This window comes from Macrotis lagotis, chromosome 1, assembly GCF_037893015.1.
Source record: "Macrotis lagotis isolate mMagLag1 chromosome 1, bilby.v1.9.chrom.fasta, whole genome shotgun sequence".
Classification (NCBI taxonomy): Eukaryota; Metazoa; Chordata; class Mammalia; order Peramelemorphia; family Peramelidae; genus Macrotis; species Macrotis lagotis.
In genome coordinates, this window is record NC_133658.1 from 821,715,724 (window position 1) to 821,739,508 (window position 23,785).

Consider the following 23,785-nt stretch of genomic DNA (forward strand, 5'->3'; position numbering starts at 1 on the left):
AAAATGTTAATCAACTTTTTTAGCTTGTTTGAAAATGGTTAATGGCTTGAGAAAATGCTTACATAGCACTTTATAGCTAAATTAATAAAATAAAATGACATTTTTGCATTTGCAAACCATGAAAAGGGCATTTTAAAGCAAAAGCAGAAAAATCCAAACTGACAACTCAAGGCATCCTTTCTACTTATCTGTATTTGACAGTCATGTCATATTTCTTTATTGAACACTTTTTGGATTTGAAGTAAGCTGAGGAAAACCACAATTGCTGATCCTGAGATAGAATATTCCTGAGATAATCATCTACTTAGCATCTTAGTAGTACAGTCATGTACTTAGTATATAATTATCTTAGTATCTATTTAATATCAGCCACTTCAGTGAGTAACTGAAGTAACTTCAGTGAGTAACTGAAGTTACAAAGACAAAAATTAAATATCCCCTGTCCTCAAGAAATTTACATTCTATTGTGGAAGGCAATATGGACATACACAAGTGTTTATGTATATGTACACACATGCACCCAGAAATAAATACAAGTTAGCTTTATGTGAGAGGGCATTAATAGTTGGAGCTGGGGAGCTTTGGGAAAGGCTCCCTCTAGGAAGTGATGTTTGACTAGAAAATCCTGGAAAGAAACTAAGGATTCTTAAAGGTGGTGTTGAGAAGGAAGAATAGGAGGGGAGCACAGAAAGGTCAGATTTTGGAGTAAAATAAGGTCTATATTGAAAATGTTTCCCATAAGAAATAGTTTTGTTTCTATGGCTTGCCATTAACCACCAAGACTTTTGGAATAAATCATGAATGAAGACTGTCATTGGAGAGATACTTGTCCAGAAGAAGATGGACCAAATTTTGTAATGGGAGCTAGGTATAATCATTGGACAGACAATCTGTGTGCCACAGTATCCATAAAATATTGAGAACTAGAGAATGACCCCAGTTTGTCAGACGGACCCTCTCAATGTGGTCAGTATTTAGGAGATCATACAGTATGAGAAGGCAAATAGATATACTATAATCTGCATATTTGGTGGGAATACTTTCACTGATGGGAGCATAGATTCAGTTACAGGATCGAGTTAAAAATAAGTTGTAAAGCATATATAAATTCACATTTGATACTTTAGAGCATTTGATATTTCCAGCATTTGACTTTCATATAGAAATCATATTTACATTGTGTGGAATACTAAGGTTAAGTGAACATATTTTGGAACAATTGGCAAAGGAGGCTTTATTTCTTGTTTAAGGGGAGTTTGTATGGAAGCACAAAGAAAATTCCCTACATGGTCTAATTAAGCTTTTGTGCTGAGTTTTTTTCCCCCCTCAAATTTGCCTCTGAGCTCTAGCTAATAATGACTGCAAATATGATAGAAAAGGATGTCTAGGTTAGGTAAGTTGGCCTTCAGGACTAGTTAAAGAATCTTAAGGAATACAATTATGAAAGGACCCCAGTTCTAGCTCTCACATGTACTCTGAACACATGACAAGGAGCTAAGGATCTCTTCTTTCCCTGAGTAATGTTACAACCTTTCAGCAGTAATCTCTCTCAACTGTACTGATTTTGCTTTTGTAAGAAATGTAAATGTTTTTTAATGAAAGCCATACTAATCCCATTTACTTAATGAAAAGATGCTCTAAAAGGTTTCTACTGAATTAATTAGTCTTTCTTCTGAAAGAATACATTGTGTTCTTGAAAACAAAAAGTGTTACTTTTCATTTTCTATCAATGGTGAAAACTAAAAACCTCATGGTAGGTTTATTTTTGGGTGCTGACTCCCAGGGATCTTGATTTATTTGATTCTATAGAAACACACATAAAGTACATGAAAAACAAAGGACAAGATCCTCAAAAATTGGAATTTCTCAAAATGTTCCTTTCACTTTTGCCTGTCTACCTATCTTATGGACATGAGAGAAGGATGAAATGACACTTCTTCCACATGACAGTCTTCAACTAATTGAAGATAACTATCATGTTCTCAGAAATCTTCTATAATCCCTGTTGTACAATGCTACCAATTCCTTCAATTGATATTTCTATGGAACACTGGTACCTTCCTAAAGATGTGGTCTAAGTTGTCAATATCCTTCTAAATTTGTGATATCCAGTGATATAACAGTGCTCCACATATAATCTAACATGGTTAGAGTATAGTAAAATCAATGCCCCTCTTATTCTGAAAACATAGCATTACATTACATCATATTACATTCCTCCAATATATACAGTGGCCAAAAGCTGACCAAAATTAGAAGTGATGCATATGAATAGGAAATCCTATTTTATTAGGGCAGATCATGGGATTACAGACATTATCATCATCATCATCATCATCATAATTATTATTATTATTAGGAGGAGGAGGAAGAAGAAGAAATGTTCCTCATCTGGATCTCCCTACTCTCCTGTTGAATGAAGTCTTTTCTCTTCTACACTTTGGCCAGGGAAGCAATAGTAAGTTCTTTTAACTTAACAGTAGCCTTGAGTCTAGGATTTTCAAAACTCTTCAGGTCTTCTTCCTTAATCCTAACTTCTACCTACAAAGCTATTCAAATCAACTCATTAGAATTTGAGGCTTTTTTTATCATCTACAGTCAAAGAAGGTCCTAAAAGGTAATGTAGACAAGTCTAGATGGACAAAGTGTTCCCCTCTCTAATGCTATATTTAGCACTAAAAGACAAAACAATCTTTCTCTCATCACTTTTTCAAAGCCTAGAGGAGTCTAACTAGTTTCTAATGCTAACTGCATTCTCCAGTTAGCTCTCAATATCAGAACTTTTCTCCAATCAAATTATTCAGAACTGTCTTTGACTAGGCAGCTAGGTTCAACAGATTCAGCTGTTTCCTTCTGTGTGTGCTCCACTTTGTTCCGTTGACTTTTTAGCTCTGTTGGCTTATGACATGGTTTCTCTCCTATGTTTTCTCATCTGGTTTCTCCTGCCTTAAATCAAGGACTTTTCATGTCTTTACCCACCTTCCAAACATCAACTTTCAAATCTTAAAAATTCACATGCAAATTAGCTGCTTGGAAAGTTATCTTTACTATCCATAAATAAATACCCTGGTCTCTTATGGGCTGCTTTCTCCCAAGTCCTTTTATAACTATCTTTCTCCTCCAACTGCTTTTCTTTATTTGTAAAATACCCTTTTTCCTGTCCCTTTTGTTAAATTAAAAAGCACATAAGAAAAGTGTTGTATCTTATACAAAGTTGAGGAAACTGAGCTTCATAGAGTGGTAAAGATGTAATATAAGCAAAGGATGATCAGGAGTTTGTAGCTAAAATATTATTATTTTTATTATATATTATTATTTCATATAAAAAACCTGAAGCTTTGAGCAGATCTAAAGCTCAGTATGAATGTGGCATGGCAACTACAAGAGCTAACTCAATTGTATGTCCTTTTGAGAAAGGGAATCTTTTCAGAATAAGGAAGCATTGATTTTACTATATTCTAACCTTGTCAGATTACATGGGGAGTACTGTGTTCAATTCTGGATATCACAAATTTGGAAGGCAACTAAGACTATATCTTTAGGATGGTAACCAATGAGAGGACTGGAAACCATTCCACAGAAATATAAATTGAAGGAATTTGTAGCATTGTACAACTTGGGGGATAGAAGATTTTGGGGGACATGATGGCTATCTTCAATTAATTGAAGGCTATCAAGTGGAAGAAGTACCATCTCATCCTTCTCTCATGTCCATAAAATAGGTAGACTGGCAAAAGTGAAAGGAAGTTTTGACTTTCTGTTAGTAAATGTTTCATGATTAAGAGTTACTGGTATAAGTATGTCTGATTTGTTTAAATGGAAAGGGCAGTGGGTGGAGGCTTTGGAGCTAACCTTGTGAGGAGTCAGTTACTCAGTCAACAAGCAAAGACTTCCCAAGATGATTTCATGGCTAAAGAAGTTACTGTAAATATCAGTGCTTCCCAGCTTGGAAGTAGTCTGGTGCTCTAAGCATATGCATAATAATAAGTAAAAAAATCTACACTGTCATTCTCTTCATGCAGCTTTAGCCCATCCATAGTTCCTTTCTCATTTCTGTTGTTTTGATAGCTAAGTATTTCAACATTCTTGCAGCTAGGCTGCCTGAGACTGCTTCAGTAGTTATGATTGTCTCTCCATTTAGGTATAATAGTAGAAAAATAGAGAAAACTAAAGCAGACAGTACAGCTGCCAAAATAATATTTCTAAAGGATACATTTCGTAGTGGCATTTCCCTGATTAAGAGTCTTCAATGATTCCTCTATTGCCTTTAGAATAGAATATGAAATACATATTGGCATTTAAAGTCCTTCACCATTTGTCTCCAGCTAACATTTCCATTGTACATTTTTCCATTTCATTCCATCACATTTTATTTCTTAGCTTAATGTCTTTGTACAAACTGTACCTCATTTTTAGAATTCTTGCTCTCTTTGCCTATTTTCCATATTCTTTAGCTGCCTTCAGGGCCCAATACAGTCACTATCTCCCTAGGCAAGCTGTTGTCTGATTCTCCTAGTTCTTAGTACTTCCTTCTTACGTTATTTTGTATGTGCTTATCTAATAATAGACAACAATTATATTGTGCTTTAAGGTTTTCAAAGTGCTTTATAAGCATTATCTTATTTTATCTTCATAATTATCTTATGGGCACATTCAAAATAACTTGAAGCAAAAAAGAGATTGTGACTTGCCCATGGTCACAGAGCTAATAGGTGTTTAAATCTGGATTTGAACTCAGATTTTCCTGTCTCCAAATCTATTCAGTAGGCCATCTGACTATTCTGTGAAAATGTTACATCTTCTCTCCCCTGTCTCTAGTAGAATGTAAGTTTCTGAAAAAAAAAAGAATATTTTTATTTTATTTTTTTAGCACAATGCTCTGCACCTAGCAGATGCTAAATAAATATTGAATTTAATTATCATTAAATCACATATGTTACAACGGATGTTGCAATGAAGACTCAAATCCTTCAATAGATAACAGTATAGAGGAGTGGATTTGGGGGGAAAGGTAAAACTTTTTTATGTTAATTTGAAAATCTTGCCTAAGGTGCCTAAATCCTTGACCTAGATCTTGGTATGAATCTTCCTTGAATGATGTTTGACTCAGTAGCAGCATGGACAAGGGAGTGAGGAGGGAAAGGTGGTACTCCATTACTATAAAAACACATTACCTTTCTTTGGCACCTTGTGTTATTTTTTTCTCTGTGATACTTTCCAGTTCTAATTCCATTCACTTTCTTCCTAGGTTTGGTGTTACTGGCATTATTTCATACCTGATTGCATAGTCCTCTTAATATGTTGACTCAATGAATTCTTTGCATTTTGATCTCAGTAGGGTTTTCTGTTTATCCTTTGGGAGAACAGCTTGAACCACACACTTTTCCCTCTCTCAGCCTACTTACTTTTGCTTAATAACTAGCAAGTACACAAAAGTCCTCATTCTCTTTTTCCTGGTTTTATTTCAGTACAATTGATTTCTTTATATTCTTAATCAATGTATTTTATGTCTTTAAAAATTATTCTAAAGTGTCTATAGAACTCACCATGAGTTCACACCACAGTAAAAAATAAAGAAGCCTTGCTCCAATAAAACTTCCCAATTAATGTAGAAACCCTTCTATAATGTCTCTGACTGATGATTATCTATGTTTTCTCAAACATTTCTAAGGAAAGAACAAAGAAAATCATCATTTTTGGCAGATAATCTGAATGAGAAAAACCTAGAAATTCAACTAACAATTAGTTGAAAAAATGACAAAATTGTAGGATATAAAAACATTTACACAAATCATCAGAATTTGTACATGTTAACAAGAAGATACAGCAAGAAGAGAAAGAGATGGAAAGAGAATTTCTTTGGAAAATAGAGAATGTGAAACATGTGGAAGTCTACCAAATAAAGAAATACACATGGGAACTAAACACACACACACACACACATATGTGTATATATATATATATATATATATATATATACACAACTAAAATACTCTTTAAAGAAATTAAGACATAATAATAGGAAGAATATTAATTGCTCATGAGTAGATTGAGTCAATATAACAAAAATGACAACACTATTAAAATTAATTTACTCATTCAGCATCATCCCAAACAAGTTATCAAATAATTACTTTATATATTAGAAAAAATAGTAATAAAATCTGGAAAAACAAAAAATTAAGTATCTCAAAGTTGATGAAAAAAAATTGGGAAGGAAAGGGACCCAAAGGTACTGTTAAGAAACAGATATAGGACACAATGTAGAGATGCTGAATATTGTGGCCTAGTGTTTGATAGGCCCCCAGCTGCTGGGTTGATTCAATAGTAAACAAAAATTGCTAGGGAAACTGGAAATCAGTTTGGTAGGGAATAGATAGATATAAAGGGTGACATCATAAACAAATTAGAGATGCAAAGAAGAAAGAATATTTTAGATCTATGGATATAGAAAGAGTTTGTGATTAAAAAGTGATAAATATGACTATAAAAGATAAAATGGACAATTTTGATATAACTTCTGCTTCTGAAGGGAAAAGTCCCCAAATAAAACATAACCTTTATCTATAGCACATTTACACAGTACCTTGGGATTTACAAAGTGTTTTCCTGGTAATAATTTCATACAGTAGGTAATTCAAATATACTGTTGGTATTTTATAGTTAAGAGAAACTGAGGTTAATAGATTATATTATATATTATATTATTGTTATATAATATATTATATACACACAAGTGTATAGGTGCCAAAAAACAACTCAGTGAGTGTTATGGCCAAGAACATGCAAGATATTTAAGGGAAAGGAATGTCAGAGCCTATCATTGTACCTGGCATGTTGTAGTTATTCAGTTGTATCCAACTGTTTGTGACCCATTTGGGATTTTCTTGACAAGTTCGTTTTATAGATGAGGAAACAGAGGCAAAGAGGTTAAGTGACTTGCCCATGGTCACATAGCTAGTAAATATTTGAGGTTAGATATGAACTTGGGCCTTCCTGTTGCTATGCCTCTTAGTGATATTGTATTGATTGGTATAATGAGAACTTATTAAATGCTTAATACTTTAATTACCTGATGATCCTCTGATCTCATAGGTGTAATTGTTCCCTTCAGTAGTGCAGATTTAAGCCCATATGGCTTTTTTCATTATGTGTGTTCCTTATTCAGGTTATTGCATCAATTCTCCATAGTACTACCATGCAAGATGAAATTCTCTAGGAAAGTTTTCTTAATCTTTTATTTGTGTGTGTGTGTGTGTGTGTGTGTGTGTGTGTGTGTGTGTGTGTGTGTGTGTTTGTGTCATTGACTCCTTTGGAGGCTTGTTGAAGTCTAAAAATTATCTATTTATTTTCACTGGAACTCTCTCTATCTCACTGGTTCTCTTACAGAGCAATAGAAAACTCTTGATCCTCATCTCACATCTCTTAGAGATGCTTTCCACCACTGTTTTTTCCTTTGCCCTTATTTTACATAATGCTTTCTCCTTGTCAAGATAAATCCTTCTATCCCCACAAGCGCTCCCACTCCTTTTTTCCTTCAGCAGATTGTTCTATCATTCCTACTCTTTCTTTGGGAAAATGATTTGAATGAAAGATGTGCTAGCAGGATGACAATTTAGGCAGAGAGACCATGGGCTATTGCAATAGCCCGTGTATGAAGTGATGAGAGCCTGCAATAGAGTGATGACAGTGTCATAGAATAGAAGGTGGCATACTGAAAAGATGTTGTGATGATAAAATAACAGACTTTGGTACTTAATTTTCAATTACTTCCTGTCTACTGGACACTTTCCCACTGCCTACAAATACATTCATGTCACTTATCCCTGTGAGTTGTTTTTGTGACTAGACTTCCTGAGAAGTCCATTTAGAAATGATGCCTCTACTTTCTTTCCTTTCAGACTCTTCTTAGTTCTTTGCAGTCTTTCTATCCATCATTGAACTGAAATTGCACTTCTTCAAGTCACTCATAATCTTTTAATTGCTAAATCTAATGGTCTTTTCTCAATCCGAATCCCTCTAAATTTCTCACCACTTTGGATATTTGAGGCACTATCATCTCCCTAGGTGTTTATGACACTGGTCCCCCTCCGACCTATCTGAGTGGTCCTGTATTATTCACCCCCCCAATTAAGCAACAAAGTAGAAATTCTGAAAAATAAAGTGATAAAAAAAATTGAAAGAAAAATATTGAATTAAAAATTAAAGCTGTTTGGGGGAAAAACTAATACACAAAAAATTAGCTGATTTTTTTAAAAAAGAGGGAAAAACTAATACATAAAAAATTAGCTGATTTTTTTAAAAAAGAGAAAAAAACCAAACTATCAAAGAAAAAAAGAATTCACAATTGAAGAGGTAAGAAAAGAGCAAAGAAAATTAAATAACCTAGGATTAGAAAAAAGAAACACATAACTAGATTTCATCCCTCCCCCCTCAAAACCCTCTCCATGACAGGATGAGTTTACAAGTGGATTCTCTCAAACGTTGCAAGAAAAAAATTCTAATATAACATGAATTGCTTGCATAGAGTAGAATAATTCTAATCAATCTCCTTCTATGATACAAATATAATCCTGATATACAAACCAGGGAGAGGCAAAGCATAGAAACATAAGCATATCACAAGATTGCATTGATGCAAAATTTTAAATAATATATTGTCTAAAAATATTAGATTATGTATATATGCCATTGTAGGTTTATATAAAGAATTTTGGGTTAAATCAATATAAGGAAGATTATAAACATTAAAAAAGCATGTCAATATTAATATTAATAAAAGCCATATTATTATTATATCAGTAGATATCAAAATACTGTTAACAAAATTTCATATTTCTATTAAAAATTAATAAATTACTCATTAATAAGGTAAATAATACCTATCTAAGATCAATGGAAAACATTTTACTTCTATGTGCATATTTTTTTTTAGATTTTTTGCAAGGCAAATGGGGTTAAGTGACTTGCCCGAGGCCACACAGCTAGGTAATTATTAAGTGTCTCAGGCTGGATTTGAACTCAGGTACTCCTGACTCCAGGGTGGGTACTCTATCCACTGCTCCACCTAGCTGCCCCTATATATGTATATTTTTATATACATATATATGTAGGAGAAAATTTAAGGGCTTTCCAGTAAAATTAGGAGAAAGAAAAGGATATCCATTATCACTACTCCTATTCAATATAGTTTTAGAAATGCTAGCAATAGTAAAAAAAAAAGATGGAATAGTACAGGTAAGGGGAAAACAAAATTATTGCTTTTTTACAGATGACATGATGACTTAATAAGAAAATTCTAAACAATCAGCCAAAATTAATTAAAATAATAAATTAATTAAATTAATTAAATTAATTAATTAAATTAATTAATTAAAATAATAAATTCAGCAAAGTTTTAGGATAGGAACTGTATCCACACAAATCATCAGTATTTCTATATATTAGCAGCAAAATCCAGCAAGAAGAGAAGAGATAAAAAAGAGAAATCCCATTTAAATAAAGTTGGAATATATAAAACATATTGGAGTCTACTTGCCAAGTCACCCAACTATATGTATTAAATAAGTTGAATACAACTTCAAAACACTCTTTAAAGAAATAATGACAAAAATAGGACAATTATTAATTTTTCATGGGTAGGTTAAACCAATATAATAAAAATGACAATATTATCCAATATTTTCTTATTCAGTGTCTTACCAGTCAAACTGTCATAGGATTGATATATCTCTATTTCTCCTATCTTTTTTGACTAAAGTCCTATGTCTATAATAGGTGCCTGCACTTCATGTCTGCCTATTTTACTCCTTACTTTTTGCAATCTGGTTTCTAACTTCATCAGTCTATGGTAACCATTCTCTCAAAGGTAACTAATGATTGCTCAGTTGCTTAATTTCCATACCTTTTTTCAGTTCTTTTCTTTCTTGATCTCTTTTTAACCTGTGACATCATCAATCATCTTTTTTGATTCTCTCTTCCTTCTAGGTTTCTGTGAAAGTGCTTTCTCCTCCTATCTGAGTAAGTGATCTTTTCTCTGCTTCCTTTACAGGATCTTATTCCACATCAGGCCCGCCCCTTAACCAGGAGGACCCCCCCCCCCCCCCCCGCCCGACTGTTTAGTCCTTGACTGTCTTATTTTCTCCCTCATCAGCTTCCATAGACTCAATGACCATCTCAATTTATCAAATTCTAATCACTCTCCTAAACTGCAAACTTGCATCTATTTCACCTCCTTCTTTGTTGTATAGGTGAGAAAACACTGAGTATGTCTATGTGCATTTCTTTTTGCAGGCATATGTGTGCTAAGTTTATGAAACATTTTGGTTAATAAACTCTTACTGGATAATTAGTCTCTGACAACTGAAATTTCATTCCTATTTCTTTGTCTTGGTCTGCTCCCTCCTCTCTTTTTAAATATTTACTGTCAAAGGCTTAATTTAAGCCACTGTTGATTTTGAAGGGGAAAGAATTACTGTTTAATGTAGTGAATGCTTGATTGCCCATGGTTAATAAGGATTGGATCTAACAGAGAAAAGCAAAATCCAAAGAAAATCAACTAATCCCACTTAATTTAATAGTTTCAGTATTTTCCTTCAACAGATTTTTAACCAGAGAAGCTAAAAATAGTCTGACTGATAAGTATTGATGCTTTTCCCTTTTAGATTGGAACAGGCAAATGGTCAGAAAAGAGGAAGTGCAAAGAACACTAGGGTAAGTGTCAGAGGATCTGGTTTAAAAAAACTCAACATTGCAGATAAGTAGACTTTGGATCAGTCACTGTACTACTCTGTACTTTGGTTTTCTTTTTAGCACAACAAGGGTGTTGGACTAGATGATCTCTAAGGTTTCTATTGGTTTTAATAACTTATGAACTTCTATCCAAATAGGAAAAAAATAGAAACAGTTATACTTGAATGATCCCTTGATCCCTTAGATCTTGCTGGCCTCATATTCAATGAAAAAATAGAATGCATTTGTCATATACTCTTTCTCCTTTTATCTTCCATTCTCTCCTTTAGTTTCTTGAAGAAGAGATGAAGGTCAATCCTCTTTATGGGCCTTATATGATCTCATCAGCTTCTACCTTTTCCACCAGATATTCCCTTATCATTCTATAATCCCTCATAATTAAGGACTTTATAATCTAATGGGGGAAGACAACACATAAAAAACAAGCCAAAATATTATCCTCCCTAAGTGTGATTATCCTCTAAGGATTTGTCCTTTTCTTCCTTATACTCTATCATTTAGTGACCTTATCAGATCAAAATGATCATCTCTGTGCAGTTGACCCCCATATCTATATATATTTTTAATATCTCTCTTGTGAGCTTCAATCTCATATCACTAGCATTCTCTTGGTTACTTCAAATTTGATGTCACAGTCAATATTTTCAAAACAAAATTCAATATCTTACCTCTCAAATCTACTGTTCTATCAAATTTCTCTATTTCTTTCAAGGTACCACCACCTCCTGTCACTTGATTTGCAATCTTTATTTCATTTTTGACTTCTCACTTTCATACACTCTGCTTATCTGATTCCTTTACCAAATTTTATCATTTCTACCTCTGCAATAATTCTCATATAAGAATTTTGGTTGAGGCCCTCATCATCCCTTACTTGGATTATTGTAATTATTTCCTAAATAATCTCCTTAAATCATATTTCTTCCCTCTTTAATCTATCAACCATACAACTTTCAAGGTGAATTTCTTAAAGTGCAAGTATCAGTATGTCAGTGTCTTTAATCAATAAGCTCCAGGGGTTCCCTATTACCTCTGGGATCAAGCGTATTCTCTTCTTTTGCCATATAAATTCATCACAATCTAACTTTATTCTACATTTCTAACCTTATTCTATATTGCTTTCTTTTATACACTCTTTGATTAGTCCAAACTGGCCTTCTTGCTGTTCCTAAAATATGACATTCTCTCTCCAAAACTATCATTATTATGGTAATCATCCTTAATTATCTTCACCAACTGGGTGATGGCCACAGGTTGAACTAATTTTCCTTGCAGATAGAGTTTCCTGTTAGGTTTTAATGAGCGTGTTATCATGGCTATGGAGAATACATGAATTTAAAAAAAAAACAAATGACCCAACAACATTTGATTGTGGGCCCTTTCCCTCCTCATATCTGTCTTTCAACACCCCTGGCTTCTTTCAAGTCTCAACTGAAATTCCATCTTTTATAGGAAACTTTTCTCAATCTCTCTTAATTCTAATGTTTTTCCTCTATTAATTATTTCCTATTTATCCTGTATAGATCTTGTTTAAACATATTTGTTTACTCATTGTCTTCCCCATCATTGTGAGCTTGTTCAAGGCATTCACTGTCTTTTTCCTCTTTTTTGTATCCTTGTGAATGTCTAATACATAGAAAGTTCTTGATGTTCATTGTTTGTGTTTATTTGTATCTCAGGGTATGGAAAAAAAGTGGTAGATAATAATGCTCAGTAGCTATTTGTTATATTTGAACAGAGAAGTGTAAGAGTTAGAGTAGACATTATTATGATTTATCAGAGGAAAGAGAATAGATTCCTAAAACTATAGACTATATAAGATTATATTATAAATATAAATATAAACATAAACAAAGAAACATACACACACATATATATGTATATACTATATTGTGTTTGGCTTTGATTCCTGGCAAAATTTTAGAACGTGTTGCATTCACTATTAATGATATGCTTTGTGAGTCTTTAGAAGAGAAATTGGTGAAGGCTTAGTCAGTAAAGGATCATTTTTATTACTACAACTTTCATACCATTACTTTAGGCAGAGCTGCTAGATTAGGGATGGGGTGCAATTTTGGCATGATTCATAAAGGTAGTGGGTGGGTACATGGGTCACATCTGACCCTCCTTCATAATAGGCAATCCCTGTGCTTGCTTCCAATAAGACTTCAGTCTTTGCTCACATATTCAATCAACTATCAAATCTTTAATTTCTACCTTCATATCTCACATTCATTCCCTTCTCTCCTTACCCACAACTTTTACACTAGCTTGAGCCCTTCTTACCTCTTACTTAGATTACTGCAATAGCTTCCTAATTGATCTCTACGAATCAAATTTCTCCATTCTAATCCACCCTCAATACATTTGCAAAAGTGAAAGTGAACAAGAATTTGTTGCCTTAATTTCCTCATTCATAAAATGAGAGTAGTAGTAGTTACACCTGTCTCTCAGGGTTATTATAAAAGTAAAATGAGATAAGATTTGTAAAGGACTAGTAAATGCTGGTTCTGATTTATGATTATCATAAATGAAAATGCCTTACACTGCTAGGCTCAAAAAAAATCAAATCATATTAGGATGTTGTTGTTATTCAGCTATGCCCAAATCTTTGTGACCCCACTGATGTTTTCTTGGTAAAAGTATTGGAATGGGTTGCCATATTCTTCTTCTTCAGCTCATTTGAGAAATGAAGAAACTGAGGTAAACAGGGTTATGTGACTTGCTCAGGATCACATAACTAGTAAGTATCTGAGATCAGATTTGAACTGAGGATGAGATGTTTTTCTGACTCCAATCCTAGCACTCTATTACCCTATTTAGCTGCCCCTAAGATGTAATGGTGACTAGATAACTGTTTCTATAAAAAAGACCTTGCGGTTTTAGTGTGCTGTTATTTTAATATGAATAACAATGTGAAATGATTAACACCCAAAGCTCATGTTAACTAGCTTCATTTACAGAAGCAGTCTTCAGAAATGAGGGCCTAATAGTCCTTTTATACTCTACACCCATTAGAACACATATAGATACAACTTTTAATTTTTATGCCACGGTTTTAGAAGGATATTGTCAGTCTAGAATGTGCCCAGAAAAGGGGAATTAGGCTGATGAAAGACTGGATACATTCAATCTTTACTTGATGGAACAGAAGGCATTTAGCTTGAAGAAGAAAAAATTTAAGGATAATAGAAGAGTTGCCTTCAGTTATTTGAAAGGTCATTTTGAAGAGAAATTGGCTTGTTTGGCTCATCCTAAAGGGCAGAAAGAGGGGTAATGTGTGGACTTTGTGAGGAAGGTAATTGTGTCTCAACATAGGGAAATGCTTCCAAGCATCTCGATCTCTTCTAGGGTGGAATTGTCCTCTTGGGAGGCAGTCAGTACTTCATTATGAATAGTCTTCAAGCTGAGACTGACAACTTTTAGAGGGACTCCTGCTTAGTATGGGTTGAACTCTAAGACCTCTGAAATCTGTTCCAAAGCTAAGTTTTTACAGTTCTTTGATTGAAGCATAGTCTTCTGAATGATCAGGTCACAGGGTGTATTGTGTCCAATTCTGGGTGCCATATTTAAGAAGAGATGTTGACATATCCAGAGGATTATGATTGTGATAGTGAGGACATGAAAAAGGACATATTATATGAGGAATGGTTTAAGGAACTGGGGTGTTTCATCTTTATATTAGACTTGGTAGTGGTATAGTTGCTATGTTCAACTATTTGAAGATTTTTATGGAAGAGGGATTAGATTTATTTTTCTTGAATCCAATGGGGGAAAAGTAGGACCAATGAATTGAAATATAGAGAGGCAAATTTCAATTTGAAAAAAAAGGACCTCCATATAATTAGATCAGTCTCCAAATAAAATGAGTTGATTAAGTAGGTAGTGAATTCCTGTCATATATTTGTTCTTAATTCATGGTGGTAACCACATTAGGATTGAAATAGAAGAAAATCATTCACAGCTTGAAGATTTCTCTCAGTCTGAAATTTGAGGATGGTTGACTACCACCCCTGGACTGTCAGTAAACAACCAACCATGATGCTTTGGCATTAAAAAGAAGTTGTTAAACAGTTTGCCAAGCACTAGTCCAGATAAACAATATTCATCCTACAAAATCCTCATTGATCCTACATGCTCCTATCTTCATGTTGCCGTAGCTCCTCATAACCTGATGGTAAGAGTGCTTATGCATTTCCTGAAAGCAAACAAGTATTACTGTTGGGGGTGGAGAGGCTTGTGACCATGAATGAAGAAATCTTGGTCCCAGTCCCAGATCTGATATTAGCTAATTGCTGAATCTTAGGCAAATTCCTTAATCTCATGGAATAAACAACTCAGGACTAGAAGGGACCTTATAGGTCATCAAGTCTGATACCCATCAGATGAAGAAAATGAGTCACAGAGATTAAATGACCTTAGGCCCAAGATCAATCAAGACCTCTAACTTCTGGTCAAGGACACACACAAGTAGTAAGTGTTAGTATCCAAATTTGAACCCATGGCCTCTCACTACAAATTACCAGATCATTTCACTACATCATATTGCCTCTCTCCATGCTTTGTTTTTCAATTCTGTCAAATGGTGATTGTATATAACTATGTCTAATTCTCAGAGTGTATATAAAAATAGAAAAAGCTTTGCAGAGAGTAAAACGTGCTATAGAAATGTAAGTTTTATTTATATCCATGAGAACTAAACAAAAGAGGAAGAAGAAAAGAGGTTGATTGCATTCAATTTATTTTAAGTCATTGCCTGATTATCATTAGGTCCTTGGTTTAATTTACTTTAGATCATGGGCTTGTAAGTTAGAGCTTATTTCTCTGCTTAGACTTAAATTGCTTATTTCCTAATTCCATACACACATTCACTCCAGGAAGGATGCAACGTCACCCACTGACACATTTTGTGGTTCTAAAACAAATTAATCTCAAGGAATCCTTAGCTAAAAGCTAAACATGCTGAGCAGGTATCTGTCAGCAACAAATGACTGATAACAGGGAGCTTTTCCCTTCTCTGGACATCCAGTTATGATGCATGATCAAGACTGGTCTACTGTAAATACATGAGATCATCAGGCAGATGCAGTGTTCTTGAAAACCTCTGATGTGTGCTGTGTAATCAGAGGATTGCAAGGGTGCACTCAGCTAAAGTGACTGAGTGGCTGGAGGGGGTCTTTGACTCAGCCCTAATACTCACTTCAATCCTTCCCTTTCCAGCCAATGTATAGTTGTTAGAGTCCATTTCCAGGTCACTTTTGTGGCTAGAATTACACCTTCCATTAACAGTACTTTAAATATCTTGAATGCTCAGCAAATATTGATTATCTTTTTTGATTAGGGATCTTGTGAGTACTCATTATTTGGAGTTTTAAATGGAGGAATATGATGAAGAGTTTATGGAACTGAGTACATGTATATGTGGATGTATGTAATATGTACATTTCAATGGATAAATGTTTCTACATGTAGACATGCTGAGTATGAATCTAGATCTCTTCATCTATCCATCCATCCATTCATCCATCCATCCATCCATCCATTTCATCTCCAGACCTATGATTTCTTCAGTCTAGGCAAGAAGCTGCTTGTGAAGAAATTACTTCTTTCCATATAAATTAACTGATCATTGAAATAAAAGTTGTCCCGGGACACTAAGAAATTACTTATCTAGGATCACACAGCCAAGGTGTGTCAGAGGCAAGACTTGAACCCAAATCTTCTGCTATTATTTATTTACTACTCCATGCTGCTTCTCATAAACATATTCTTACTCATGTAGAATAGCTTGAGGCCAATAGAATATAAACTCCTTGAGGGTGGGAATTTTTTTGTCCACATTCCCTTTTTCTAGCAGAGTGCCCCGCTGACACATTGTAGCTCTTAACAAATACTTGTTGAATTGAATTGTGATGTTTATCTTGCTACATATTTTTAAAAATCCAATAATTTGGAACTCAGACAAAACTCATTTTAAAAAGGGCAACCAATTCAGCAAATCTTCTGGCAAAGCAGAAACTTCAGTTCGGAGATAGATACTGAATGTTCTCACTTACCTACTGAGATAGTCCAAACAGCAATGATTTTCAAAAACGCCTTAGCTCTTGAGTTAAAGCGACTGTGATGAATGGGGTTCCTAATAGCAATGTAGCGGTCCAAGGAGATTGCACATAGATGCATGATGGAAGCAGTGGAGAAAAGCACATCCAGATAAATCCAGACCGCACAGAGTTTTGTGGGCAAGGGCCATTTGTACCCTACAATAGCAAAGTGTTAGCATCAGGGGGGCAGCAGACTCTTCCTGAGCACTCTAAAATTTGCTTTATCTGATATGCAAGGCATATGGGAGTAAACCTTTTTTTTTTTTACTAAATTGTTTTAATCAACTTTATCAAATGATTTCCCCCAATCATTAATGGTTTCATTCATATTAACAGTTAACAGGAGTCATGTTGAGGCTTGGAGAAGGTGTTAGGTTTCCACACCGGAGAGGTGCAAAGTTGTAATGACTGTTTTTATAACCTATCATAAGATTACATACCTCATGATAGCCCAGAAATAGTCAGAAAACCTCCCTAGAGTAAAAATACTCTCATAAAACCGCTTGCACGAATGCTCAGAAACATAGAGGGTGTATGTAGGTAGGATGCCAGTCTAATCAGAGGACTTCTGCTGAGGTTTTTTTTTTTTTTAATATTTTGGCAAATAGTCCAAGACTGGAGTCTTGGTGGTATCAGGGAAAGTCGCACCAGGCTGATTTGCAGTTTCCTGAGCAGCCGGGGCTTAGTCTAGGTTGCAATGGGGTGTTGGAACTTTTTCTTGAAGGGTCTTTCCTTTTAAGACCCCCCCAAATGACACCCCCAAAGAGGGCAGAGTAAGCATCCTGCAGAGGATTCACAAGGGGTTAAGGGGAAAGGGGTGTGAGCGTGGGCCAGCAGGGGTCGCTGCTGCCCTCTCAAGTGAAGGCCGGTCCCTCTGTGGCTTAGCTTACGGCCAGCCGCTAAGTCTTACAAACCACGCTGCTGTCCCCGCGCGCATCCCTGGGCTCCGGGATGCCATCCCTGCAGCCCGCTCTTCGCCAACCCCCCCAGTGGCCCCCTCTCTCCTTTCTCCTCCCCTCCTCATGAACTTTCTAGAACGAACACCCAGGATGGTGTTCATCTTGCAGGGCAGTGGAGGCTGGAGGCTCATGCGAAGGACAGAGCATTTCTTGGAAGTGCCCCCGGGGGTGGGGGACCCTCAGCACCTCTGCAAAGTGAGCTTTAAGACTTTTGGTGAGGGAGCCATTCCCCTTCTGTGCAATCTTCACTTCCTCTGTTCCCCATCTCTCAGGATCTGTGCTGATTTTTACCCCAGTCGTGTCCTAAAAATTGGCCAGAAAAACATCTCTAAATGGGAGCGCCTTCGTGACTTATCATTTAACCTTTATTTGGCTGTCAGTTTGTCTGTTAGCTGCCTGAAGGCTTTTTATTTATTTATATCTATTTGTATTACTCATCTTCTGGAAAGGGTATCATACACTCTGTTTCCCAGCTGAAGCAGTCCAAATGTTTGCAGACTTCACAGATAGGTTTATTTGACTGTTTCAAATGCTGTAACCTTTCCCCCTCTCTCCCCCACCCCTACTTTTTAATCTATCTTCATTAAAATTACCCATTGCTTATTTTATGTTTCATCGGTATGTCCAGGCATATTTACATGACTGATGATGTCATTGAAAAGTACACAGTCAAAGAACCTCTGGGGAGACAATGATTAAAAATGAGAGTAATTATTTTTTTTTCTAATAGAGGCTTGCCTATTTCAACGTGGAGCTCACTGCACCATTAACGTTTGCTCTGAAAATGTTCCAGAGTAATTGGGAAGGTTTTGCCACATTAGAAGTGCAGAAAACTGGGTGACAAAGATAAAGCTGTTCTTTCGGGAAGGGTAGAATGTTTGTTGGGAAAGAATATGAAAGACCAAAAACTCCAGCAGATTCCAAAGACAGGTAAATCATAAGTCAATGCTTGGTGATAGCATTGGGACCAATACAAAACAAATAAATATCTGTTTAGAAGCATTAAAACTTAGGAGAGTTGGGAAGAAATTATATATACTTGTCTTTCAGCCCTGATCTCATGACTTTTTCCATGGAAACTGTCTTCTCCTTCCTATATGACCTAGCATCCATATTAATTAGGATTTCATTAGCTTTCAAAACATGAGAGATTTGGATCTTAAAACTGGCTATTATTTCTTTCTCTATTTCCCCTGATAATGTTTCTGACCTATCAAGCCCACATATACACACACACACTTTGTGACCAGTGAGTGAGTGTGCATCAGGGAACAGAAGTGACACTCACCATAGAGGATGGTTAATGTTGACACTGGCATCACCAGGAAACCCAGCAGCATATCGGCAATGGCAAGTGACATCAGAAAGTAATTGGTGGCATTCTGCAGCTTCTTCTCCAGCGTGACTGCCATGATGACAAGTATGTTTCCAGCAATGGTGAGAACAATTACTATAGCTGTCAGCAATGCGGGCCAGTTTTTCTCTGGGAAATGAAGTAAAGAGTAACATGGGGGTGCGAGGCCACCTTCACAGGAGAAGTTTGTGCCATTTTCAGCATCCACGGTCCAGTTAAGTGCATCAGAAGTATTCTCTCCAGAAAGGAAATCAGATTTGTAGATTCTTCCATCAGGGTTTAACTGTATTAAGGAGTTTGTAGTTGGGGTCACAGGACCATCCTCCTCAACAAGAATATCCATTTCTCAGCCTGAACTTTGCAAAGATGAAAGGTCCAAAAAAAAAAAAAGCAAGTTATAACCTCTGGTCACTTTCATGCATCATTTTTATCCCCACACTATGTAAACCTGAAAGTGATAAAACCATGGGCTTTGATGGCAGATTGATTCTTCCCATCCCCTTCATTATTAAAGCAATGATAGAAATATGTGGTTGTTTTGTTTCCCTTTAGAGTCCCATGTAAAATCAACTAATAGCTTTTGCTGTTTATGTATGTATGTATGTATGTGTGTGTATGTGGTGTGTGTGTTTTCTCCTTTAACAAGGTTACAAAGCAGAATGAGTTTGTAAAATAGAAAGTGAGAATTCAGGGAGAAAAATACGCTTTTGAGCAAAAAAGTTTTGTAACTACCCAGGCTCCCTCATTAGCTACCATCTCATTCTGTTGATACTGTTGAGTGCACTATATTAAACACAGTCGTATTAACATAGCTTGCAGTTCCCCCAGAGCAAGGCTGGGCATTTTCTATCTTAAGCCTGTTGATGAAAAATACATACAATGTCACCCTCATTGTAATTGGATATGCTTTTGGTTATAGTTCACATGCCATATTAAACTGGATTGTCACAGACTTCTGTCGGCAATTTCAGCATGGACTATGCCTCTTCATATACAAAAGGAAAAAAAAAAGAGTCTCCGGCACCAATCACAAGACAATTGGCCACACTAGAAATACTAATTGTAATGACTGCCTTTTAGCCAGGCACAGCTTCACAATGAAAGGCAAATAACATAGCACTAAAAATAGTTTTCAGCAATACAGAGCATAATGAAAACTTACATGAGGCTTCAGAGTCCAGACATTAGATGTACTTGGTTGTTCTTTGACTTACGGGATCCTTCATCCTCATTAAGCCAGTCAGTAGCTCCGTCTCTTTAATCCTTCACCCTTACAATATGATGGCAATTTGATTTCAGTTTTGCTGACTTCAAAATTGCACGTTACAGGGAAGCCAGTTGCTGTGCTGTTGGACTCCTCTCTCTTTCCCGTCTGTGAGCCAGTCAGCTTGCTTCCTTTTTTGTGCCGTTCCCTCTGTGAGCCATACATTTAGCAGTAATACCAGAGCCCCTCACAAAGTCACACAAGAATCTCACCAAGTGGAAGGAGCTGTCTCCACCAAGGGATCACGGATTTCAACAGGAATGGAATTCCTTGCAGCTTGTCTTGTTCAGTTCACCAGACCTCCCACTATCTAGATGTCACAAACTGCAAGGTAGCAACAGAAAAGAAGGGCAGACCAAATAGGAGGTTTTTTTTTTTACTACATGTTATCATAGGAAAGCCAGTTTTTTTAAAAAGATACCCACCAAAGATTGTCATTTGTATAGATTCCCTGCCTTACAGGAATGCACCATTATATTATCTTACAGGGTGAAGGTTGAAGAGAGAAGGCAAATCAAGCTAAGAAAATGACTTGTTCCCAGAAACTACATAAACTAAAAGGCTGCAGCTTTTATGCTAATACTATATAGAATGACTAAATTAGCTCAGGTACACCAAACAGTTATTTAATCTAATCAAAATACTCGTCTGATTTTCATTTATTGTGAGGAATACATTTCTATCAAATTCAGCTAAGATTTCTTTCATAGAAATCTACCCTTTCTGGAAAGAGAATTAAAATTAAATAAAATGATCTCCTGATCATTAGTGCTAGTAGTATAGCAGTTTGGTGAGAAAGGACCTGTTTTGTTCAAGAACAGTATCTTCTTTAGAATTTGATCTCTAGAGAAGGGAGTCCTTTTTTAAAATCTCAGTTTAATAGCTGGGAAAATGGACACTCTCCTAAAAAAGTCAGATTGAATCAGAAACAGGGCTCGGAGCAGAACACAGAACTCTTATCTGTGGCATTACAATCAGCCCACATTGCCACTGAATTCCATCACACATGGCAAGAAGAAAAATGCTGAGAAAACCCTGAGGTTGAAAAATTAGCTACTCCAAAGCTTCCTGGTGGCAATGAAAACATATGTTTTGACTATGCAGGATGACCAAAGTATGGTGAGAGTTTGTACAAGACAAATTCAGTCTTGATGATTTTATGCTTTTTGTCTAGAACATTATTATTTAAAAAATACTAAATAGCTAACATCTATGCAATAATTAATATGTGCCAAATGCTATTAATATGTTCCAAAGCACTTTACAATTATTATCTTATTGGATTCTCATAAAAATCCTGAGACCTATTAATTATTAGATCCATTTTACAGATGAAGAAACTGAGACAAACAGAGGACAAATGGTTTGTTTAATGTTTTGCAAAGCAACTGAGGCTAGATTAATATCTTGTATTTGGAGGTTTACAATTTCCTTGTGGATAAAAAATTAATTTAGTCATAACTCAACCTTATATATTGTCCACCTGGGGGCAGCTAGATGACTCAGTAGACAGAGCACTAGTCAGGACAGGAGTTTGAATCCAGACATTTATTAGCTGTGTGACCTTGGGTAAGTCACTTAATTCTAATTGCTTTGCATCCAGGGCCATCTCCAGTCATTCTGATTCATATCTGGCCATTGGACCCAGATGGCTCTGGAGGAGAAAGTGAGACTGGTGACTTAGCAAAGCACACTCTCACTCAAATCTAAGTCACGTGCTTGTCATGGCATCACCTCCCTAATGTCATGGTCTTCTTTGAGAATGAAGGACAAATATATTGTACCACACAATTCTGGATAGTAAAATTTGGTGTATGTAGTCTGAATTTCTATTGCATGGGGAAGAAGAAATAAAAAAAATCTCTTAACTATCATGTGAAAAGCCTTAAAATTCCATATTTTGTCCTAAAAGTTCAATTATTATCTTTTATTCACTGTTTAATCCTTTTAATTATCTGGTCTAAATTACTCTTTAGTTCTTCTGGTACATTGCTTGGCAGCAAAATTCCTGATTCCAAGCCTAGCACTTTGTGCACTGGGTCTGTGTCACCTAGATCTGTTATTTCATATGTTAAGTGAGGGGTTGAATTAGGTAATGTTGGAAGTCTCTTCTAATTCTGTATCTCTGATTCTTTGATATGATCTTCTTAGGGAAGATTGGGTTTAATTAGGTGATGTTTTACAGAGGTTGGAGTGAGCCTAGAAAGGAGGTGAAATAAAGAAAGTAAGCTCCCACAGAATCAGAACCTGGACTCCCTGAAGAAGTGTATATACTAGAGTTGGAGGAGATGTAGAAAATTGGAATTCATTGTTAGTGGAGTTGTGAACTGATCCAACCATTTTGGAGAGTAGCCTGCAATTATACCCCAAAAGTTATTAAATTTCCTGTACCCTTTCACTCAGTAATACTATTACTAGTCTATTTTTAAAGATGATTGGGAAGAAGGGGAAAAAAGGTTTATATATTCTAAAATATATACAACAGCTCTCTTTGTGGTGGCAAATAACTGGAAGTTGTGGGATGCTTGTCAGTTGGGGAATGGCTGAACAAGTTCTGATCTATAATTGTGATTGAATGTCACTCTGCTATAAGAGATGATCTCATTGATCTTAAAAAAACATGGAAAGACTTGCATGAAATAATGAAGAGCTAACTGAGCAGAACCAAGAGAACATTATACATAATAACAGCGATATTGTTTTTAAGAAGGACTTTGAGTGATTGTCATTTTGACTATCCTGAAAGAAACATGCTATCTTCTTCCAGAGAAAGAGTCAATAGATACAAGAATGTATGGACTAATTTTGCAAACATACATATATGTATGTGTGTATGTATGTATGTATATATATGTATATTTACATCTAATGGCACCCATATTTAGGGTAAGGGGAGGGAAGGGAAGAAAAAAAGAAACTTGCATCTTAAGTTTATGATGTATTTAAAAAATAGCAAGTTGTAGAAAATAGACTTGCAGTTTCATGTGCAATAATCTTTTTTTCTATTCTGCTGTTATGAAAATACTTGTTATTTCTTAATTTCAGAATAAAATAAGTAAAATTAAAAAAAAGAAAAAATTCCAAGCGTGAAGTCAGAACTTAAATGTCAAGCAAAATTTAAAAATCTAATAATAATTGAAACAAGAGTAATTTTTTAAAAAATAAAAAAATAAAATATTCCAAACCTGAATTTCTATCTTCCCTCATATTTGACTTTCTTGTTCACCAGCAAGAGAAAAAGATGACAACTAAATATCTAGAATTTATTTAAAAAAAACACTTTAAAAAGTATATACTAGGTGTTTTTTAAGGTTCTAGGCAATATATCATGAAAATTTTTGGTAAGTTCATTGTA

At 35.4% G+C, this 23,785-nt stretch overlaps 1 protein-coding gene across 2 annotated transcripts in view; it reads right to left on the reverse strand.

The window, feature by feature from the left end:
* Positions 1-20,749, reverse strand: part of HTR2A (5-hydroxytryptamine receptor 2A) — a 54,865-nt gene extending 34,116 nt beyond the window's left edge. The window contains exons 1-3 of one of the 2 annotated variants that reach the window (XM_074217113.1): positions 20,329-20,749; positions 19,101-19,522; positions 16,809-17,009 (exon numbers count right to left, since the gene is read on the reverse strand). In XM_074217113.1, the coding sequence (XP_074073214.1) occupies positions 16,809-17,009; positions 19,101-19,509 (610 nt within the window). In that variant the 5' untranslated portion in view covers positions 19,510-19,522; positions 20,329-20,749. The remainder of the gene's footprint in view (positions 1-16,808; positions 17,010-19,100; positions 19,523-20,328) is intronic. The other variant, XM_074217112.1, reaches the window with a different exon arrangement.
* Positions 20,750-23,785: the final 3,036 nt, after the last annotated feature.